The sequence below is a fragment of the Gorilla gorilla genome, chromosome 11, assembly GCF_029281585.2.
Source record: "Gorilla gorilla gorilla isolate KB3781 chromosome 11, NHGRI_mGorGor1-v2.1_pri, whole genome shotgun sequence".
Classification (NCBI taxonomy): domain Eukaryota; kingdom Metazoa; phylum Chordata; class Mammalia; order Primates; family Hominidae; genus Gorilla; species Gorilla gorilla.
In genome coordinates, this window is record NC_073235.2 from 79,937,926 (window position 1) to 79,961,181 (window position 23,256).

The 23,256-nt window shown below is 35.8% G+C and overlaps 1 protein-coding gene across 2 annotated transcripts in view; it reads left to right on the forward strand.

Annotated features, from left to right (window-relative positions):
- Positions 1–23,256, forward strand: part of AGPS (alkylglycerone phosphate synthase) — a 157,745-nt gene that overhangs the window by 73,316 nt on the left and 61,173 nt on the right. For both annotated transcript variants that reach the window (XM_031008691.3, XM_063695017.1), the window contains exons 9-11: positions 2,082–2,207; positions 8,633–8,741; positions 22,574–22,701. In XM_031008691.3, the coding sequence (XP_030864551.1) occupies positions 2,082–2,207; positions 8,633–8,741; positions 22,574–22,701 (363 nt within the window). The remainder of the gene's footprint in view (positions 1–2,081; positions 2,208–8,632; positions 8,742–22,573; positions 22,702–23,256) is intronic.

The following is a 23,256-nucleotide window of genomic DNA, read 5'->3' on the forward strand; positions in this document are numbered from 1 at the left end:
GGGTATATACCCAAAGGATTATAAATCAGCCTGAGATAAAGACACATGCACACATATGTTTAGTGCAGCACTATTCACAATAGCAAAGACTTGGAACCAACCCAAATGTCCAACAATGATAGACTGGATTAAGAAAATGTGGCACATATACACCATGGAATACTATGCAGCCATAAAAAAGGATGAGTTCATGTCCTTTGCAAGGACATGGATAAAGCTGGAAACCATCATTCTCAGCAAACTATCACAAGATCAGAAAACAAAACACCGCATGTTCTCACTCATAAGTGGGAGTTGAACAATGAGTACACATGGATACAGGGAGAGGAACATCACACACTGGGGCCTGGGGCGGGGTGGGAGGCTAGGGGAGGGATAACATTAGGAGAAATACCTCATGTAGATGATGGATTGATGGGTGCAGCAAACCGCCATGGCATGTGTATACCTATGTAACAAAACTGCACGTTCTGCACATGTACCCCAGAACTTAAAGTATAATGATAAAAAAAAAATGCAAGTAAGAGGTACCATTTGGGGAACCATCAGTTAAAACAAGTGATTTAACTGTTTCCCATCTGTGAAAATAGGAATAATAATAGTGTCAGCTTCATAGGGTTGTTGAGCAGATTAAATGAATTAACACACTTAAAAAAATAGTTAAAGTGTGTACTTAATGATTTGCTTCTGTATAATGTCGAAGTTTGTTTTGTCATGACAGTATGTGAAACCTCTCTTTTCAGTACCTGGTACATCTTAGGGCTCCATGAATGTCTTTTTTTCTTTTCCCAATTTCATAAAATTGAGTAAAAGCTTATGTTTTAAAAGAAAATTGAGTAACAGTAGTGTTTTAAGAGAAAATAATTCATAGTATTTTGTTTGGAGATGGAGTTAGGGAAGAAATATAATGTAACAGTCTGATAATCTTCATTTTAACCTCTTCAGCCATTTATTTAAGCTTCTTTTTAATAGATGGATATTAACCTCTTAAAACTAAATAATATATTGAATATTTAGTGGAGAAACTTTTATTATATAACAGTTGATGTCTTTTAAAATCTTGTTTTCCTAGCAGCAAAATTAGAATAGATAGAGAATTTGTATTGCTGATACGTAAAACCTAACAAATTATATTTAACCTAATAGGCTTTCATATTTTGGATTACAACTTTCACACCATACTTAAATACAAATATACAGACGTGGCTGACATATTCTACATAGCTGTGTGGCTTACTTGAAAAATAGAACAGTTGCTTAACTGGATGACTATCAAAATGGTCAACACAGATTGATGGGCTTGAGTGTAGCAGACAGCGGGTATGCAGATGGTGGTGTCTGTACCGTTTGAGAAGAGATGGCTGAGTCTTTAAAATGATTTCATTGGAATGGCTTTGGTGGTGTTGCAGTAAAGGGCATCTATTCAATCTCAGGTGCTGTGCAGATGGCAAAGCCAAGATAATATAGAAAAATGAGAAACAAGTGACTATTTAATGTACAGTAATGCATGATCTGCATCACAAATAAATGATGTTATTACATGCAGGAAACCTAGCCAGATGCCTGTACATTAAAACACATGACTCCTTGAGAGAATTAAGTACAGGCAATTTGCTCGGATTTTCTGCAGGCCTGCTGCATATTACATTAGGGTAGAGAGAACAGGAGATTAAGTACTTTATTTATTGAAAGTGTTTAGGTAAAGTTGGCTGTTATTTAAGCATAATCTGATCTCCGTAAATATTTAAATTATCTCTTTGTAGAAAAAAAAAGTGGGGAAGGACAGCTGGCCTTAAAACAAAAGGATGTAAGGAGTATGATTATCTGGTGAACCTGTGAAAAATAGAACTTCTTTTGGCCTACATTTTTTAATCTTGTAACATTTTCCACTAGGCAAAAGCTTAAAAAAATTTTTTAGGACTAGTGTGATAAAAGTATCTTTTTTTTTTTTGCTATGTAGGAATTAATAAATTCAAATATCAATGACATATGGAAATTTTAAAGTGGGAGGAGTTAATGTGTTGAGTGCTGTATGTAATGGGACCATTTTCACTGTAAAATGTTAAATTTTTGTTTTTCAGCTTAAAGAAAGTGGTTATTGTACAGGTCATGAACCAGATTCCCTGGAGTTCAGTACTGTAGGAGGATGGGTATCTACTCGGGCATCAGGCATGAAGAAGAATATCTATGGCAATATCGAGGACCTGGTAAATATTTTTCTAGTTATTATGTAATAATTGATTAGTATATAGATATTATTATAAAATGATTAGAAGCCTTTAAAAATTAAGAGTTGGGGCTGGGCGCGGTGGCCAACGCCTGTAATCCCAGCACTTTGGGAGGCCGAGGCAGGCGGATCATGAGGTCAGGAGATCGAGACCATCCTGGCTAACATGGTGAAATCCCGTCTCTACTAAAAATACAAAAAAAAATTAGTTGGGTTTGGTGGCGGGCTCCTGTAGTCCCAGCTACTCGGGAGGCTGAGGCAGGAGAATGGCATGAACCTGGGAGGCAGAGCTTGCAGTGAGCCGAAATTGTGCCACTGCACTCCAGCCTGGGCGACAGAGTGAGACTCTGTCTCAAAAAAAAAAAGAAAAAAGAAAAAGAGTTGGATGGTAGATTCCCCCCTCCCATAAATAAACTCCTTTTGACTATAATAACATTGGACATGTATAGTAGAAAGTTAATCAAAACACAACTGTGGTCATTATTTAAGGATGCCCCTTTTCAGGTGACTACATTTTAAGCTTTGTAGATGTTTCACAGTATCCAGCTCATAAAATACGGTCAGCTCTCTATATCCACTGGTTTCGTATCCACAAATTCAACCAAATGCAGCTCAAAAATATTTGGAAAAAAAAATAACAATACCACAAGGAAAATAATACAAAAAATATAATAGAACAACAATTTACATAGTATTTACATTGTATTATTCATAAATATTCTAAAATGATTTAAAGCATGTGAGAGGATGTGCATAGGTTTTATGTAAATACTGTGCTGTTTTATGTAAGGGACTTGAGTACTATGGATTTTGGTATCCTCGAAGGTCCTAGAACCAGTTCTATGGGGATACTGATGGATGTCTGTATACAAATATTATTTTACAAGCCTCGTGGAAATGAAGTCTTCAACTCTACCGTGATTTTAGTCCATTTACTTAGATGATTTCGTTTTTGCTACTCTGTTTCCTTAGGAGATTTTGCATTTTTCTGAAAATAATTTTTCCTGTATAGAATTAAATAGGCTGATTGAAATTGTTCTACCAAGTAGTGGTAAGACCTGTCATGTTTTATGTGCACACTGCTTTTTGTAGCTGATATGGTGCCACTTTGCTGGGAGTTAGTATAATAATAGTATATAACTCTGGGCACCCTAGTTAGGGATTAGGTATCATTTGTTGCTTTTTCAGTGATTAGTTGTGTGAATTTGTACAAATTGGTTTACATTTCTAAACTTCAGTTTCCTCTTCTGTAAAATAGAATAATGATATTTGCTGCATAGAATTATTGTGAGGAGTAAAGGACATAAAATGAAAACTCAAAATCTCTGGTGTGTAGTAGGTGCTTCATAAATGTTGTTTCCTTATCGTCAATATTTTCATAGTAGTTTAAAAGAACTTTAATTTGAGACTATTAAAGTGATGTTCCCAACATTATTCCTGGAGCTATTTAGCTTTGCTTTTGAAATCTAAAGTTTCCACATTTTCATCAATATCTTTGTTATTAGGAATATGAAATCTTTAATAAGATATATTGGTTCTTTATAGTTAACACTGAGGAATTAAAAACTTTTGTCTATATTGTGAATACTTTTTAAATATTTTCATTATCCTATTTATTTTTCTTTATTCAAGGCATTTAGAAAAGCACATTTTTCTTTTTGCAATTAAAATAATCTAAATTCAGTTTTGGGGAGAAAATTTGATCCTTTTGCTATTGGATTATTAAGGACTTTATCAGAGTTAAGCAAATATTTGGTAAACAGCTACATTTAGCACTGCAAAATCATGTAATTTATTTTGATCATTTTTTTGGAGATATTTAAGGGATACAAATTATAAGTGTACATCCTAGTGTAATTATTTGCATTAATAATTACTTAGCACATTTTACTTTATTTTATTTTATTTTATTTTGTTTGTTTTTGAGACAGAATTTCACTCTTGTTGCCCAGGCTGGAGTGCAGTGGCACAATCTCAGCTCACTGCAACCTCCGCCTCCCGGGTTCAAGCGATTCTCCTGCCTCAGCCTCCAGAGTAGCTCAGATTACAGGCATGCGCCACCATGCCCAGCTGATTTTGTATTTTTAGTAGAGATAGGGTTTCTCCATGTTGGCCAGGCTGGTCTTGAACTCCTGACCTGAGGTAATCCTCCTGCCTTGGCCTCCCAAAGTGCTGGAATTACAGGCATGAGCCACCATGCCCAGCCAGCACATTTTATTTTTAACTTAAATTTTAACTCTGCAATATATAGTATCCTCTGAAGCTGTCTTAATTTATATTGTTTGCTTTTATGACAATTTTTCTAAAGTTGATATTCTTTTAATACATGTGGCTACAATGGAACCCGTGAAAAAATTAAAGAACATGTTAATATATTTCTTAACATTAGTGCATATTTAATTAAAGCACAGTAACGATGCTCATAGCTTATTTAACTGTTTGAAAAAAGTTGAAGATAGTTGTTTAGTCCAAATTTTTTAAAAATTTAAAAGTTTTAACATCTGAAGAGTCAGAAGTCTGTGTACAATGGGATATACTTTTCATCTTAAATTCTGGTTCCCACTTGTTTTCAAGATCATTTTAAGGAATTCCAACTATAGTCCATCTCAAATACTTCTTAATTTAGTGAATGTCTCTTCACTAACGGATTTCCTGAGCATATCTGATTACACTTTCTTGTGCTAGTGTTACAGAGCTGAAGCTCATCGCTATTAGCGGTAATCCACTGCTTCTATGAAAGGAGCCTTGCTACATTCTTCAGTTATGAAGCACTGTTAGAAGGAAAAACATTGAACTCTGTAGTGACAAAACCAAACTAAAAATTCTGGATCTTCACAAAAGAAAGTAAAGTATGATGCAGTGAGCATTTCATTTTGAAGAATTTTCTGAAGAAAATGCTCCTTTTAAAATTATAATTGTGAATAGACAATTCAAGCAATTAGAAACTTATTTTTTATTTAAAAAATATTCATTACAGAAGTATAAAAAATGTATGCTATAGCTGGGCATGGTAGTTCACACCTGTAATCCCAGCACTTTGAGGACAAGGCTTGAGGCCAGGAGTTGGAGACCAGCCTGGGCAACAGAGCAAGACGTCATCACTACAAAAAATTAAAAAATTAGCTGAGCATGGTAGCACATACTTGTAGTTCTAGCTACTCAGGAGGCTGGAGTAGGATAATTGCTTGAGCCCAGGAGTTTGAAGTTGCAGTGAGCTATCATTCCACCACTGCGCTCCAGCCTGGGTGACAAAGCAAGACCCTATTTTTTTTTTGACACTATTTTTTTTTAAGTGTCCTGTGTATATTAAATACATATCATTTTGAACACTTTTAACATCTTCATATTCATCCTTCTGTCATGGGATTCTTGGGTTGTCACTTCTTTAGCCAGAAACCTCTGTCTGGCGGCACCTTTGCCCAAGTTTTGCTTGGGCCCACTGGGCTTGTTCAGCCCACTCGGCCTGGCAGGCTGTGCTTGGCTCACACTGCTGGTCTGGATCCCATGCTTGCCAACGGCGAGCCAGGCACAGAGCAGTGAGGGGTGTGTGAATGAGTGAGTGTGGAGTCTGGCCACAGCGCACAGTCAGGCACGCCAGCTGTGACAGGACGGGCAGCTCCAGGCATCAGCTCCCTACAAGGCTGCTGCTGGACCAGGCATACTGCAAGCAGCTTCCATTGGTGGCACCAGGGAATGTGGTGGTGCCTGGAAGCTTGGAGACGCCAGGGACTGCAGAACCCCAAAGAGTGAGCCATAGCCCTGGCTCAGGGAGCTCCTAGGTCTGGGCTCCTTGAAGGGCCACAGACAGCTCTTCTCTCCTTTTCTTTCCTCTCTTTCCCTCTCGTTGCCCTCCATGGGGCAAACAAGGGGCGTGTTTCAGCCCTGTTTGTGTTACAGCCCTTTCAGCTCTGCCATTTAGCGGGTCCTGAGTTTTTGTCCCACATCCAGGAAGAATGAGGTATGCGGACAAGTGGAGGGTGAGCAAGGTGAAGGAGTGCTTTATTGAGTGACAAAACAGCTCAGAGGAGACCCATATTGGGTAGCTCCTTTCCACAGGTAGGCCATCCTGATGAGCATCCAGCTCTCAGCAGAGAGCCCACAGTGGGTAGTTCCTCTCCACAGGCAGGGCATCCTGATGAGTGTTTAGCCCTCAGGAGAGAGGAGACACACAGTGGGTAGCTCCTCTCCATAAACAGGGCATCCTGATGAGTGTCAGCTCTCAGCAGAAAGGAGATCCACAGTGGGTAGCTCCTTTCTGCAGACAGGTCATCCTGGCATCTGCCTAATTCTGGCTGAGTCCTGGGTTTTTATGGGGTTCAGAGGGGAGGAAGTTTGTGCTGATTTGTCCATGGGTGGTTATGGGCAATCCTGGAAAAAGCATCATAAGTTCCCACTCCAGTCCGTGGAACTGGCAGCCCAGCCCCCAGGCGTCAGGCCCTCCCTGGCTTGAAGGTGGGGTTTCACCGGGGACCGCCCATTTCCGCCCAGGAGCCTGTCTGCCTCCTGCCACTGTTTATGGTGCCCAGATGCCCAGGCTGTTCATGCTAAGGGCCTCCTGCAGGCCAGTGCCAAGCTGCCCTCAGCCAGCACTTATCCTCCCTTCTGTGCTCATTGGTGCCCAAAGTCTGGAGGGGGCTGAGGCAGCAGGGTGCTGGCATGTCAGCACTGCCCTGAGCATGCGCACACCCGGCTGGGTTGCAGCAGCACGCAGGCTCGGCCTCAACTTTTCTCCAAGATTGGAGCAGGCACTGGAATGGGGAGAAGCCAGGCGGTGGAAGCAGACACTTCCCAGCCTGCAGGGGCCGGGGGCTTCCCAGGCCCCCAAGAGTGTAGAGATGCCTGGGTCTGCAGCCGCAGCTGGGTGGCTGCAGCTGTGTCCGGGAGGGTGGGATTCCTGCGTGCTTCTGGCCCCCAGAGCACAGGGATGCCTGGGTCCAGAGCCACAGCTGGGCTGCCGCAGCTGCACTCAGGAATGCGTGGCTTTTGCTCTGCCAACTAGGAAGGGGGTGGGGCTTCCACCTGTTTCCAGCTCCCGTTGGCTCCATGGAGTGCACAGCCCTGGTCATGCCACCCCCACTGCAGCCAATGTCTTTGCAGCAGCCACTCCAGATGGGCTGCTGGTGCCATCACTTCTAGAACTGTTTCTAGGCATGCAATAAGCACATGAATATATCTAGTTTTTAATATAAAAAAGAGGACCATATGTGTTTCATCTGTTCTTTAAATTATGTCATCAATATATTAACATGTAAATGAACAGGTTTGCACCATCGTTTTTAAAGAGTTACATAATTCTTTTATTGAGAATGCATGGTTTAACTCCCTCTTAATGAACATTTAAATTATTCTTGATTTCAAAATTACAGAAAATAAAGGAAAAATACTCTTTTTAAAATTTCTTTGGTATATACATCTTTAATCATTTTCTTTGGGTAAGCTCCTTTAGTTGATTTGTTGGATCAAGAAGTTTATACATTTTAGACTTTGGATCCTTACAGCCAAATTGCCCTATAAAAATTTTGTACCAATTGACATTCTCACTAACACCATGAGAATCTTTGTATTTTACTGGACGCTTTATTTATGTTTTTGTATTTTGTTAATTGCTAGTGAATGTAAACTTTTAAGGGGTCCTCATTGGCAATTTTTATTTTGTATTTTGTGTATTGCTTATTGATGTTCTCTGCTCATTTCCTTCAATAATAAATAGACTGTTGTTATTTATCGGTCCAAAATTCATTCTAAAAATATTTTGGATTTTTACCTAACCACTTCTGATTCAGATCTCAGGAACTATTTTTAGAGTGATCCTCCTTCTCCAGTATACTTACTTTCTCATTTGTATGATGAGTCACGCATCTCTTTCCTTCTCTTAAGTTCAGTCATTGTTTCTACTGCTTCATCCCAATTTGACCTGATCATAATTAATATTTAATTCTTTTCACTGTTTTCTACTAAGTGGGATTGAAGGTGGGGATAAAGGGAGAATAATTTTTTTCTTAGAATTCTAAGTGTCTAGAGCAGTGCCTGACATGAATAATATGCTTCATAAAGGTTATGATTATTGCTTAGTTTTTGAGTCCGTTAGTTCTGTGCCATATGGATAACCCTAAATTTGGTTTAAATAAATGTGTTATTCTGTTGTTCTTAAGATAATAAATAAACCACTTTAAATCAAGAGATGTACAATCTTAGAATGGTTTTTCCCTCTTTTAAGGTTATATACAAATTTAACTTTAGTCTAAAAATTACTAAAAGATACTAGAATTCTTAAAAGCATCACAATTTATTACTTAACCCAATACTTTAAAATTAGGTTTTACATAAATATATATAAATGTCTGTACATAGACACACATTCACTAACAGATGTCTAGAATTTACATCGTGTATTGTATTAAACAGGTGGTTCATATAAAAATGGTAACACCTAGAGGTATAATAGAAAAAAGCTGTCAAGGACCTCGTATGTCAACAGGCCCTGATATCCATCACTTCATCATGGGATCTGAAGGTAAATATAACTGTAAATTTATTAAGAAAAAATACAGGTTAGTCATGCAGTTTTGTGAAAATCTTTATATTGTGACATCAGATCTTTGAAAGACATGTTTTATATGTTTAAGGAATTTTTTAAATTTTTATTATTTTAAGACTATAAAGTTTTATTATGAGAACATCTGATTAAACTTCCTCTTACATTTTGCTTTTTTATGTTTCTAGAGACAGTTTGATCTTTTAATTTTTATTTTAGAATTTTTAATGAATTTCAGGAAAAGTGGTCATTAGGATTTAAAATGGTTTATTTTGACATTTTGTATTATAGTATTCTTAAATCTTGTCAGAATTATCGGAGGAAAGGATTGATAAAGCATTATCTTATTGTCTTGTCTTTCTATAATTATGTATTTTCTAAAATTAATTACTGTTAGAAGTGGAATTTAAACTTCTGGTTCACATATATTTTAAACTTTTGTTGGTCTTTTAATTTTTCACTACACAAATAGTATCATTTTCTTGGTTACTTAATGCTGGGTAGATTTGAATGTAGTTCATCTCGTCTAAAACATGTAAGTCCTGTGCAGATCTGGAAAGAAGTAACCTTAAAATAATTATTATGTGGGCATGGTGAATTGTATGGATAAAGTAAACATGGGCTTATTTTTCAATTTTTAGGATGGGAGAGGGACATTCCTTAAATTCAGAGAAATTAAAATAAGTGTTTCTAGATTAACAGAGGAGCTCATTATTCACTTCAGAAGGTGGTCCAAGCTGCAGAAGATATATTTTGGTAACATTTAGGTATATTCATGAATAAAAGAGCAGGTACAATAAACTAAGATGTTAGGCATAAATTCTATTCTTTTACAGTAACATCAAAGAGGGAAAGTATAATAAACTATGTTTCTTAGTGATGTGGTAGAGATCAGTTTTTTGGCTGATGACCAGTAGTATTGCTTAGATGTTTTTCATGGTAACCAATGACAGACCTTTGTCAAGATATCTCACCAGTTTACTCAGTTTATTCCTTTTCTGATCAGCATACTCTTCTATGAAAAAACAAAACTATATTTGTAATAAGAAAAATAATCTTAAATTCATTTAAAATAATATGGTTACTTAATATTATTCTGGGACTTCTTATACTAATGCATCATCTACAAATTAGAGGAATGTAACTTTTTGCCATCAGAAGTCAAGTTGAATAACGAAAATAGCTATTAAAACTTATAATTTTTCATGACATTATTGATATTTACATAATTGGAGTCAACTCTATAAATATAAATAATTTTTTTTCAAATAGCCACATTATACTTTTTTTTCTCCCATCAGTTAGCCTTTTAAAAATTCTAGTTGCTAGATATTATGCTGGGACATTTGAGACAGATAGTAACAGACAATTATACAACAGCGTGACAAATTACATGATCAAGTAAAATGCAGAAGAAATATAAACAAGATGAAGTTGATAGGTGCTTACAAAGGCTTCCCCAGGGAGGCCATACCTAAAATGGTCTTTGAGGTTGATAAGAAGAAAATAATTCCAGGTCAAGTTGAGGGAAGACAGAAGAGGGGAGTTGCCCTGCAGAATGACCATCATGTTGGTGGGCTTAGAAATGAGAAAGGGCCGGCCGGGCGCGGTGGCTCACGCCTGTAATCCCAGCACTTTGGGAGGCCGAGGTGGGCGGATCACGAGGTCAGGAGATCGAGACCACGGTGAAACCCCATCTCTACTAAAAATACAAAAAAATTAGCCGGGCGCAGTGGCGGGCGCCTGTAGTCCCAGCTACTCGGGAGGCTGAGGCAGGAGAATGGCGTGAACCCGGGAGGCGGAGCTTGCAGTGAGCCGAGATTGCACCACTGCACTCCAGCCTGGGCGACAGAGCGAGACTCCGTCTCAAAAAAAAAAAAAAATAAAGAAATGAGAAAGGGCCATGTCTGCCTCATTATGAGGCTGCTGGTTTTTCAGTATGACTGGAATGTAAGGTTTAATTGTGGAGTAGAACAGGCAGCAGGTCTAGGAGCAGAATGGTAAGGGCTACAGGGTAGTTCGAGAGATAATTTGGTCTTTTCATGCCTTTTAAAATGATTTGAACTTTTATCTAAAAGACTGGGCTACCTCCGTAGGTAGTCACTAACTGTATGAATTTAAGGAAGGGACAAAGTTATTATAGTAAAGTAAGCAAAGAACTATAAGAGATTGGGCTGGGCGTGGTGGCTCACACCTGTAATCCCAGCACTTTGCAAGGCTGAGGTGGGTGGATCACTTGAGGTCAGGCGTTCAAGACCAGCCTGACCAACATGTTGAAACCCCGTCTCTACTAAAAATACAAAAATTAGTCGGGTGTGGTGGTGCAATCCCAGCTACTTGGGAGGCTGAAGCACAAGAATCACTTGAACCCGGGAGGCAGAGATTACAGACTGCAGTGAGCCTAGATTATGCCACTACACTCCAGCCTGGGTGATGGAGTGAGACTTTGTCTCAAAAAAAAAAAAAAAAGAAAAAAAAAAGAAAGAAATATTTAAAATTTATGAGACTAAATTACCATAGTTAAATGAGATTTTATTACAGAGTACATGCAACATAGCATACTGATAAAAGAGCATGAACCATGAAGTCTTTATCAGATCTGGATTTCCATCCTGATTCTACTACTTATATTTCCATGACTTTGTATAAGTTAGATAATTTTCAGTGCCCGATGTCCTCAGCCATAAAATGGGAATAATAAAATTATTCATCTTCGTAAGTGTGTTATAAGGATTAAGTGAGATTATGCTGAACAATTTAGTGTAGTAAATACTGTTGTAGCTGCTTATTATTTTGATATCAGTGATCTTTACAATTTATGGTCCCTAATCCCCATTTCAGTTTGTGAATATAGAGTTATTTTAATATAGGCCAGGAGACAGCATGATTGAAATAGTAAATTTATATGAAATCATATTCTTACGTAAAATATATTTTATCTGCTACTTTAACCTACCTGTGTAATAACTTCCTGCCTTAAATGTGAATCATAAACTTTTCTTGAGCTTTAAAAAAATTTCTTTTACTTCAGTTAAATCATTTGATGACAACCTTGAAAGTATTACTATCCAAAAACCTATTTTCTCCATCCGACTAAGCTCTATACATGATTAACCATATTAAGTTTAATGTGTTTGTCTTGTTTTGTGTTATGAATTTTTCATAATGATTTTTTTCAACAAGTAGCTTTCTCCTATTTTAGATGCTATAACATGATCAGTATAATGAAAAATGTAATAAATATTCAAGCATTTGAAATGCTTTCCATTCTGTTTCTGTATATGGTATTTACTATATATGGATTTGCTCTTTTATTTGAAAAACAAAGTACATTTTTGTTTTTTAACCCATGACTCACCCTTCTTTTAGTCTTTGTCTACAATTAAAGAGATGGAATACTCAATGTCAGTTCTTTCGTAAAGTTTCACTAGTTACTCTTTGCTTAAATGAAGATCATCCTTTGGTAGTTTCCTCAGGAAAGGCACATTTACATATCCCCAGAGTTCTGGAATGTTCCAAAGTGGTTTTCTGTGGCTGTGATACTTGAAGGACAGCTTGAGTGAATATACCTTTTGGTCATTAATTTCTTTAAGTTTCTTTAAAATGCTATTTCCACTGTTACTTTGTTTTATATATTATTTTAAAGAAATATGATACCTGTTTAATTTTCTTAGTAGGCTAATTTTCTCTTTTTGCCTGGAGGCCTTGAGGATTTTTTTTCTTTATTGCTGAAGTCTAATACTTTTGCAACTTAGAGTTGATAGTCCTGGGTTATTTTGCTTCAGTACCCAGTGGACCCTTTCTATTTGTAGATTCAGGTCTCCTTTTATTTCTGTAAAGTTTTTTTTTTGGATAGTAGTGTTAAATATTAGGGTTTTTTTTTTTTCATTGTTTCAGTTTTCATCCTCAGGGACATTGATTATACATATGTTTGACTTTCTTTGCTAGTTTTCCATTTCAGTCACTTTTTCTCTGACCCTTTTTCTCTGACTTCTTAATTTTCATTCTCTTGATTATTTTTCTGGTTTTTTTTTCAATGCCCTGTATTAAGTTTTAATTTGAATCTATTTTGTATTCTCCTTTGGGTAGTTTATAACATAGCCTTTACTTTTTACGTGCCTTTTTTTGGTTCTGTTTCTTTCCTCAGGTTAGTCAGCTCTTGTTTCATTTCTTGTTGTTGGTTTTTGTTTGTTTGTTTGTATCTCTGATTCAAGGTATTTTTTCATATCCCTGTTGCTTGATTGATGATATTTAATTCATGTTGTGTTACAGCTTTCTTCAGGATCGTGGCTGGTTTTAGGGTGGAGACTTTTCACCAATAGTAATGTTTTTATTGGCGTTTTCTGACTTTTGTAGTTGTTTTGTTTACAGATCTGATATGCCTTTTTCTAGTCCTGTTTGTTACTTGGAAAGAGCTCCTACTTTGAGAGTGTTCTTTCCTGACATTTCTACCCTCTGCTATGCTATTTGTTTATAAATGGTGGTGTTTTTAGTGAAGGAAGAATTGGCATGTCTTGTTTCTCTTTCATTTCTATAGGGTCTTTAATTTCTCTTTATTAATTTATTCTTTCTCTTTACTGGCTTGTCTGCAAGGAGTCCATATACTTTTACGTGTGTACATGTGTACACATCTTGCTTCTCCAAGGCAGCCATTTCTGGTTCCTTCCATTTTCAAACTTCTTCCCATAGCCAGGGCTATGGACTACCAAGTCCTGTATAATATTTTGGCATTATAATTGCACTTTTGTTTTCTGGGAGTAATTTTGGCTGTACTTCCTCTAGTTCCTCTGTTACTCTCTACTTTTTGTGTGTAGTCTTTTAATAAGACTCCTTTTATTTACTTTTCATCCTTATAAGCTTATAGCAGCTGGAAGGCTATAGGAAATCTGTTGAAATTTTTTCTTTTTATCGCTACTTAGAGGTAATTTGAAAGTTGCAGTGTTTTTTGTTTCCTTGTATGCTGAAGATCTAGGTCCTGTGTGGCTTTGTTTTCCTTGTTGATTATATTTTGGGGAGTTGAAGAAAATAGAGGGAGAGAAAAGATTCATAATCAAATGCCTGCTGTTCTTAATCCTTAAGTCCTGAGAATATATTTTCAAATTATGAGAGTCACTTCAGGCAAATACTTGCATTTTATATCAAACAGCATTTGAAGCCTTCAGTTTTCTTTGAGAACAAACATATTTGAAAATTATAAAACATAAAATTCTTAAGTTTATGGACACTATTTTTTTTAAAGCAGAATGGAAAGTGAATGACATACAAGCCTCTCTGATGTCACATTGCCATGGAGTTATTTGGAAACAATTATACAAAGTGAATATAAAGTACCGGCATAACATACATATAATTAAGTAATAAATAATTTAAGTAGTTTTATATCACTCTATTGACATAATATTCCCAGAACAAAAGAATCAATAAATACATTAAAACTCTACATAAATGGGCCTTTTGATGCAGTGAATTTGGAATATCCATTTGTGATTAGCTGAGTTTGAACTTAAGTCAGAATGGAAGCTGCCCCTGTCAAACTGCATTTGGGACCTGGATGGATTTTTATCTTACACTGGGACCATGCAGAATTCCTGGCTGGCTTGTTGCACAGACTCACCTTGGTCATTTCATTAACCTTGCAGTAATGCAATGCCTCGTTTTATACTACTAATTTTTAAAAGTCTCATTTATAAATTTATGGTGAGTTTCACTACTTTAGATTGCCTGCAGTATATATATGAAGCAATATACAGAAATTTAAGTCATGATGCCTTCTTACTAGTACCTTAGAATTTTGATGTAGAATGAGAATTTTAAAGAAAGTTTGTTAATGTAACAGTATATACATTTAAGAATAAACTTTTTGAATAAGTAATAACTTGTACATTTATAAAATTTGGATATGTAGAAACATGGGAAATTCAAAAGTTACTCAAGAATGTTATAGGGAAAAATTTGCCTCCTATCCCTGTCTTACAGGCATCTTCCCTGTCCAAAGGCAACACTATTGCTACATATAACTGATGCAGGATTTTTGTTCCTTAGCTCAGCTAAAATCTTGTTGTATGACTAGGAAAAAATTAGCCATGCAGACATGTTGAAAGGTGAGGAGAACGGAAGTTATTAAAAGAAAGCTCTCAGCAAAAAAAGGGGTTCTGCCAACAGGCTCCCACCTCACAGATCGCATACCAGGCCACCACATGCACAAGCTGAAGAGCCCAGGCTTCTTCCCCCTGCACAAGACACACGTTCCTGGTGACTGTACCCCACTCTTCCAGTGCACAGGCGGGCCCCCAGTCTGCTGTGGGCATGCCCAGACAAGGCCTTGGTTAGGTTCCCTCATCTGCACAAAAGCATCTGATGTAAACACTTGTGGAGTGGGTTAGAGATTCTCTGGGACCCTCCCTTATCTGCCTCCTGTATCTACCATAACCATCTATGTATATATTTTTTAAAAAACAAATGGGAGTTTACTATTCTTTGCTCATCACATTTAGAGCCAGTTCATTCTTTCTGACAGCTGCATGATATTCCATTCATTGAATACACCCTGATGTATTTAACCAAACCCCTGTTGGTTGGCATTTAAGTGGTGTCCAATTTTGTCTTTGGCTTATATTTAGATTACAATACTGTGATTCAAATAAATATTCTCGAATGTCTTCATTTCTTAGAACTTAGGAAATATTTCACCAAAAGCTTAGAACTTGGAGTTTGGTTCTGAATAGAAATGTTGTCCTGGTTAAAGTCAGGGTTTATACTCACCTTCTTTAATGAATTTCAATCTTGTGAGTTTTGAGTTTGATCAAGTGGTTATTAAAGTTTTCCATAGTCTATGGACAGATAAGAGCAAATAGAAGAGATGATTCATGCCTTAGGAATTTCTGCCTGACAAATTTCCAATTTATTTGTAACAAGAACTAACTGTGAACATGAGATGTTAATTCCAAGATACCAGGAATTTCTAAAACTGTTGAAAAGAGTGGAAAGAATGACAGATAATCTTAGTGATATTGTCAGTATAGTGGAAGGAAATTAGCAAATTAAAGTGATACTACTTGTCTTGGTGAGAAAGAGTAGGTGTGGCAGATAATTCTGTGTTAGGGGGTAAGACAGCATAGTACTAATAGGTAACCTGTCAACCCTTTGCCTCTTCTGACAAAGTTTTGGAAATTCACCTCAAAAAGAAACTGTATCTTTTAGCTATCACCATTCCTCCCTCCAGCTCCCCAGCAATCCTGCCCCAAGCCCTAAGCAACTACTGATCTTCTTTTGATCTCTATAGATTTGCCTGTTCTGGAAATTACACAGAATTGGAATTATATAATATGTAATCTTATGACTGGCTTCTTTCACTTACCACATTTTAAAGATTCAACAGTTGTTGTATCAGTACCTCATTCCTTTTTTTATAACTGAATAATATTCCACCGCATGCATATTCTACATTTTGTTACTCCATTCATTACTGAGATTGTTTCCACATTTTGGCTGTTATGAATTGTGCTGCATTAAACATTTATGTACAAACTTTTGTGTGACATATTTTTATTTTTGGGGGGTTTATAGCCTAGGAGTGGAGTTGCTGGCCATATAAGTCATAACCCTATGTTTCACCATTTGAAGAATAGCCAGACTGTTTTCTAGCATGGCTGCACCATTTTACATTCCCACACGCAGTAAATGACGGTCCCATTTTCTCTAAGTTATGTAATTTATTGCTATACAGTTGTTCATAGTGTTCCTTTATAATCCTTTTTATTTTTGTAAGATTACTAGTAATATCCCCTATTTTATTTCCAGTTCTAGTGATTTGTGTCCTGTCTCTTTTTTTCTCGGTCACTTTAGCTAAAGATTTATTAATTTTATTGATCTTTTTGGAGAACTACCTTTTGGTTTCATTGATTATTTTTTATTGATTTTCTATCCTTGATCTCATCAATTTCACCTCTAATCTCTAATAATTCCTTCTGTCTGCTTGTATTAGATGTAGTTTGCTCTTCTTTTTCTAGTAGCTTAAGGTAGAAGGTTAGGCTATTTGAGATTTAAAAAAATATGTACAGATATTTACCATCACAATTTCTCTCTAGGTATTGCTTTACTTTATCTGATAAGTTTTGGTATATTGTGTCTTCCTTTCCATTCTTCGCAAACTGTTTTCCAATTTCCCTGTTGATTTCTTCTTTGACTCGATTATTTAGTAGTGTATTGTTTAATTTTCACATATTAGTTAGCTTTCCAATTTCTTTCTTATCAGTTTCTTATTTCATTCCATTGTGGCTTGAGAACATACTTTGTATTATTTCAGTCTTTGAAAATTTGTTCAAGTTTATTTTATGACCTCGCTAGCATGTAGTCTATCCTGGAGAATGTTCTGTGAGCACTTGAAATAAATGTACATTCTTCTGTTGTTGGGTGGAGTGTTCTATTCTGTTAGGTCTAATTGGTTTATAGTGTACAAGTCCTATTGCCTTCTTGGTCTTGTGCCTAGTTGTTGTGTCCGTTATAGAAAGTGAGGCATTGAAGTCTCCAACTGTTATTGTTGAATTATCTATTTCTCCCTTCATTTCTGTCAGTTTTTGCTTCATATATTTTTGTGCCTTGTTATTAGGTGCATTCTGTTTATATTTGTTGTTTTGTCTTCCTGATGGCTTATCATTATAAAATGTTCTTCTTTATAGCTAGTAATATTTTGTTTCAGTCTGTTTTGTATGATATTAGTATATAGTCACTCTAGCTTTCTTGTGTTTGCTGTTTGCATTATATATATTTTTTCTTTCGATCTAGTCGTATCTCTGAATTTAAAGTGTAGATTCTGTAGATAGCAAATAGTTGGATCTTTTTAAAAAAATGGTCTCATTATCTTTGTCTTTTCTTTTGGTTGTTTAGTCCATTCACATTTAATGTTATTATTGGTATGGTCAGATTTATGTCTGCCTTTTTCCCCCCCCCCTCTGTGGGTCTCATGTCTTTTTGTTTCTGTAGTTTGTGATTATTGCTTTCTTTTGCCTTAAGTGAGTATTTTCTAATGTCGCATTTTAATTGCCTTAGTGATTTTTTCCAGTATACTTTTTTGAGTTACCTCCTTAGTAACCTCTATAAATGTTACAAACCAACAATACATTGCTAACATTACCACTATATATAATTGGCTTTCAAAGAAGCTGAAAGAAGAAAGGAGAGCAAGTACAGGTTGAGCATCCAAACATGAAAATCCAAAATCCAAAATGCTCCAAAATTTGAGACTTCTTGATCACTGACTTGACACTCAAAGGAAATGCTCAGTGGAGCATTTTGGAGTTTGGATTTTTGGATTTGGGATGCTCAACTGGTAAGTATAATGCATATATTCCAAGATTTAAAAAATCCCAAATTGAAAACACATCTGGTCCTAAGCATTTCAGATAAGGGATATTCAACATTTCTAGACATAGAACTTTTTTTATATTACCCATTTTGTTTATCCTTTCTGCTTCTCTTCATTTGTTCCTGTGGGTTTACATTACCATCTGTAATCGTATCCTTAGCCCAATAGAGCTTTACTTTCACTCACTTCTTTTGTGCTAGTATTGGCACATATATCACATTTGTATATGTTATAGATCCAAAAATACATCATATATGTATTGTTTTATACCAATGCTTTTTAAATCAGATGTGAGAAGAAAGGAGAAGAAATATGCATTAATACTATCTTTTGTATTACATAAAATAGAAGAAGACTCAAAAGTGCTCTTTTTTGTATATATTAATTTGAATTACTGTTTGGGGTTACCTTTAGTATTTATTGTAAGCCTGGTTTTCCAGCAATGAAGTCCTCTCAGCTTTTATCTGGGAATGTCTTTATTTTGTTTTCATTTTTGAAAGATAACTGCTGGATGTAGGATTGCTGGTTGACACATTTTTCTCCCTTTCAGCATTTTGAATATATTATCTCACCACTGTCTGACTTTCATTGTTTCTGCTGATAAGTCAGCTGTTAACTTTATGAGTTTTCTCTTGTGATTGATGAGTCATTTTTCTCTTGCTGTTTTCAAGATTTTTCTCTTGCCTTTGAGTTTTAGCATTCCTACTACGATGTGTCTGTTTGTGGATATCTTTGTGTTGCTCCTATTTGAAATTTGTTGAGCTCCCTTGATGTATAGGTTATTGGTTTTTAATAAATTTAGGAAGTTTTCAGCCATTCTTTCTTTGAATAATTTTTTCTGCTCCTTTCTCTGTTTTTCTTCCAGTACTCCCATTACACGTAAATTGGTGTGCTTAATGGTTTCCTGCATTTCTCTGAGGCACCATCCATTGTTCTCTCTGTTCTTCATGTTGCATAATCTCTATACATCTATCTTCAAGTTTGATATTCATTCTTTTGCCAGAGACCATCTGTTGTTAAGCCCTTGTAGTGAATTGTTCATTTCAATTATTTTGCTTTTCAACTCCAGAATTTCTATTTGATTCTTCTTAATAGTTTATCTTCATTTATAATCTTTAATGATGTGACATTGTCATCAGAATAATCCAGAATAATCCAATCAAATTCAGACACTTTAGAAGGGATAGTTCTGGAGGTTAGTGTTTGGGATTTTTAGGGGGAGCGCAAGAGGGGTCCTCCCCATTGTCTCCCAGGCAAACTAGATGGCCTACATTTTAGGCTATATCTCTAGTGAATCTACCTGTGTCTTCCCAATTACCTTTTTACCACATCATTCACTGTTTTTGAGAATGTCCTTGGACTTGGACTTCACCATGCTCTGTTGCAAATAAAGTCATTTCCATTGGAAAGAGATTAGGAGCTATCGGTCTTATGGCCTGTTTCTCTCCCCAGAGAGAATCTCTGAACCATGGCTCAGGAGTTAGGGGTGGGGACAATGGCATGTTTCTATCTAAGTAACACCTCTGCTTTAGGAGCTGAATGCTGGGAGAAAGTGGGGAAGGAAATTAGGTTATCTAGGTTTGCTTCTCCTGGCAAGAAACCAGCCCTTTATGAGCCAGGACAAGGGGATTGAAACCCCAGTTTTAGTGTGCTACACTCAAGGTAGAGCTTTTGTCCCACAGTTGGGGCCCAAAGCTACAGGGGAGCACTACCTCCCAGCTGCACTCACCTGGAACTTAGCCTTGGGAAAAGGTAGCTGGGGTCAGGATATTATATGGAATAGGATCAAAATTTTTTCTGAAATTAAGAAAGTCTTTAGATATATATTCAAGAGAAAGGAAAACATGTGTCCAGATAAAAACTTGTACATGTATGTTAATTGCAGCATTATTAATAGTAGCCAAAAAGTAGAATCCCATATGTTCATCAACTGATTAGCAGATAAACAAAGTGAGTTATACTTTACAATGGAACAATATTTGGGAATTAAAAAGTAATGAAATATTAATACATGCTATAGCATGGATAAACCTTGAAAACATTTTGGTAAGTGAAATAAGCCAGTCACAAGGCCAGATATTATGAGATTCCTTTTACACGAAATGTCCAGAATAGGCAAGTCTGTATAGACAGAAAATAGATTTGTGGTTGACTATGGCTAGGGTGTGGGAGTGGAAATGGAGAGGGTTTGTTTAGTGGATATGGTTTCTTTTTTGGGATGATGAAAATGTTCTAAACTTAGATTGTAATGACAGTTGCACATGTCTGTGAATATAAAGCAAAACATTGTATTTTGGGGCCGGGTGCAGTGGCTCATGCCTATAATCCCAGCACTTTGGGAGGCCAAGGCGGGTAGATCACCTGAGGTCGGGAGTTCGAGACCAGCCTGACCAACATGGAGAAACCCCGTCTCTACTAAAAATACAAAATTAGCCAGGCATGGTGGCGCATGTCTGTAATCCAGCTACTCGGGAGACTGAGGCAGGAGAATTTACTTGAACCCAGGAGGCAGAGGTTGTGGTGAGCCGAGATCGTGTCATTGCACTCCAGCCTGGGCAACAAGAGCGAAACTCCATCTCAAAAATTTAAAAAAATACCATTTGACCCAGCCATCCCATTACTGGGTATATACCCAAAGGATTATAAATCGTGCTGCTATAAAGACACATGCACACGTATGTTTAGTGCAGCACTATTCACAATAGCAAAGACTTGGAACCAACCCAAATGTCCATCAATGATAGACTGGATTAAGAAAACGTGGCACATATACACCATGGAATACTATGCAGCCATAAAAAATGATGAGTTCATGTCCTTTGTAGGGACATGGATGAAGCTAGAAACCATCATTCTCAGCAAACTATCGCAAGGACAAAAAAGCCAAACACCACATGTTCTCACTCATAGGTGGGAGTTGAACAATGAGAACACTTGGACACAGGAAGGGGAGCATCATACACCGGGGCCTGTTGTGGTGGGGGGAAGTGGGGAGGGATAGCATTAGGAGATATACCTAATGTAAATGATGAGTTAATGGGTGCAGCACACCAACATGGCACATGTATACATATATAACAAACCTGCACGTTGTGCACATGTACCCTAGAACTTAAAGTATAATAAAAGTATATATATATAAATTAAAAAATTAATAAAAAATAAATTGTATTTTGCACTTTAAATGGGTGAATTTTGTAGTCTAAATTATGTCTCAGTAAAGATGCTAAAACAAAAGAGAACGTTTAGTCACTTTTGTTATCTTTTAAATTTTGTAAGACATATCTATTTTGTATTAAAATATTTATCAAGCCAAACTTGCAGAGCTTTTATGATCATACAAGTCATAGTTATTTTATAACGTCAGTAGGAAATCATGTGTATATGTGGTGAATATATTGTGATCTAATGTAATTTGCTTTTCATAGACTTGTCATAGTTTTTAATCCTGTGTTATATATTGACAAGTTGTTTTAATTGTATTGTAAACTTATTGGAAGCTTTGGTTTTTGTGAAACTTTTAAATTTCTTGTGTTATGAAGATCTGCAGTTTTAAGGATTTCTCCCCGTCTTTACTCTTTTTTAAAAATGATGCTCAGAAAATTTACTAATAAAGTTATTAATTTCTAATATTTGTACATCAGAAACCATTCATTTGAAAAGCTTGGCTTTGTGAATATAATAGTTTAACTTATTTTTTCCTCTCTAATTAGTCCCTCTTATAATAAAGAAAAGAGCATTTGTTTTTTTAATCTTTTTTTACTTTTTGTTTTGTTTTGTTTTTTCATTTTTTAATTTGTGTGTGTGTTTTTATTTTTTCTTTTTAAAGAGCATTTCTTTTATTGGTGGTCATCTTATGTTAGATATTTATAATGACTACTTTGTCTCCATCTGGTATTTTTTGTTTCTTAAAAGGGCATCTCAGTAATGCCTTTATCTTTTCTTTCTATTAATTCTTAGGAAAAAAAGCAAGATAATATTTCCTCAGATTTCTTCTATCATCTTAGATTCTCATTGTAGGTTAGGGTTTTTTTGCCCAATAAATTGTTTTTAAGACTAAAATTAAGCACAAATATCAAAATACACTTTTGTCTGAATACATATGAGACATAAGAACCCATTGTTTTTCAATTTTTTTATTTTAATAAGTTGTAATACTTTAAAAACCATTTAAAAGTAACCTTCTTGGAGAAAGTTTACTTTAAAATGTTGAAAAATATTTGTACATGACTAAGTAAAGTGTATTCCTAAAGCTTTTTTGAGAAATTGTAAAATTTGCTTAATTTTATAATTTTTTCTAGAATGACTTGAGTAGCCATTATTCCCCAGGTAGACTTGATAAATTTAAATGTGCATAATAAATTGAATTAATAGATTAAATAGATTTAAATATGATTTAGAAAATTGTCATGTGATGTACTGGATTATTCCCCCTTCTTTTTTTCAGGAACTCTTGGTGTAATAACAGAAGCTACAATAAAAATCAGACCAGTCCCTGAATACCAAAAGTATGGCTCAGTAGCTTTCCCTAATTTTGAACAAGGAGTAGCCTGTTTAAGAGAAATTGCAAAACAGGTAAAAGAAAAAATATATATATATACATATATATGTTTATGTATTTATATTTTTCAAATTCTACTACATAGTTGATTGTGATATGTTACAACTAATCTTCATTTTTAGTTGTATTATATTTGTGGTTTTTACCCAGTTCTATATGAAAAGGTAGTGTTGTACAGTCATCCTTTAAGTGCAGTTACTGTTTCTTTGAGTAAGTATATTGCTATCAAACCTATTTCTTGGTCTAGATGGCTATATGATTGTAAGCCAAGGTAAGATAGTACTTTGATTGGTAGCTTCAGATGACTTTGCCTTTTATTGACTGTTATGTGTCTTAAGTTATTTTTGGGTAAGATATTTTATGATTAATTGAAGTGATATTTAATTTAAATTGAGACATTTATTGAAATTAAAAGTAATGGCTAAATATCAAAGACCCCAAAATTTAAATATAGGTAATTCAACTTCATCAATTCATAGAATGTGCTGCTACTAGGCTATACTTTGTTTCATAATATTATCTAAGCTATAGCTGAAATTAAGGAATATAGTATGTGTAATAAGCTAAAA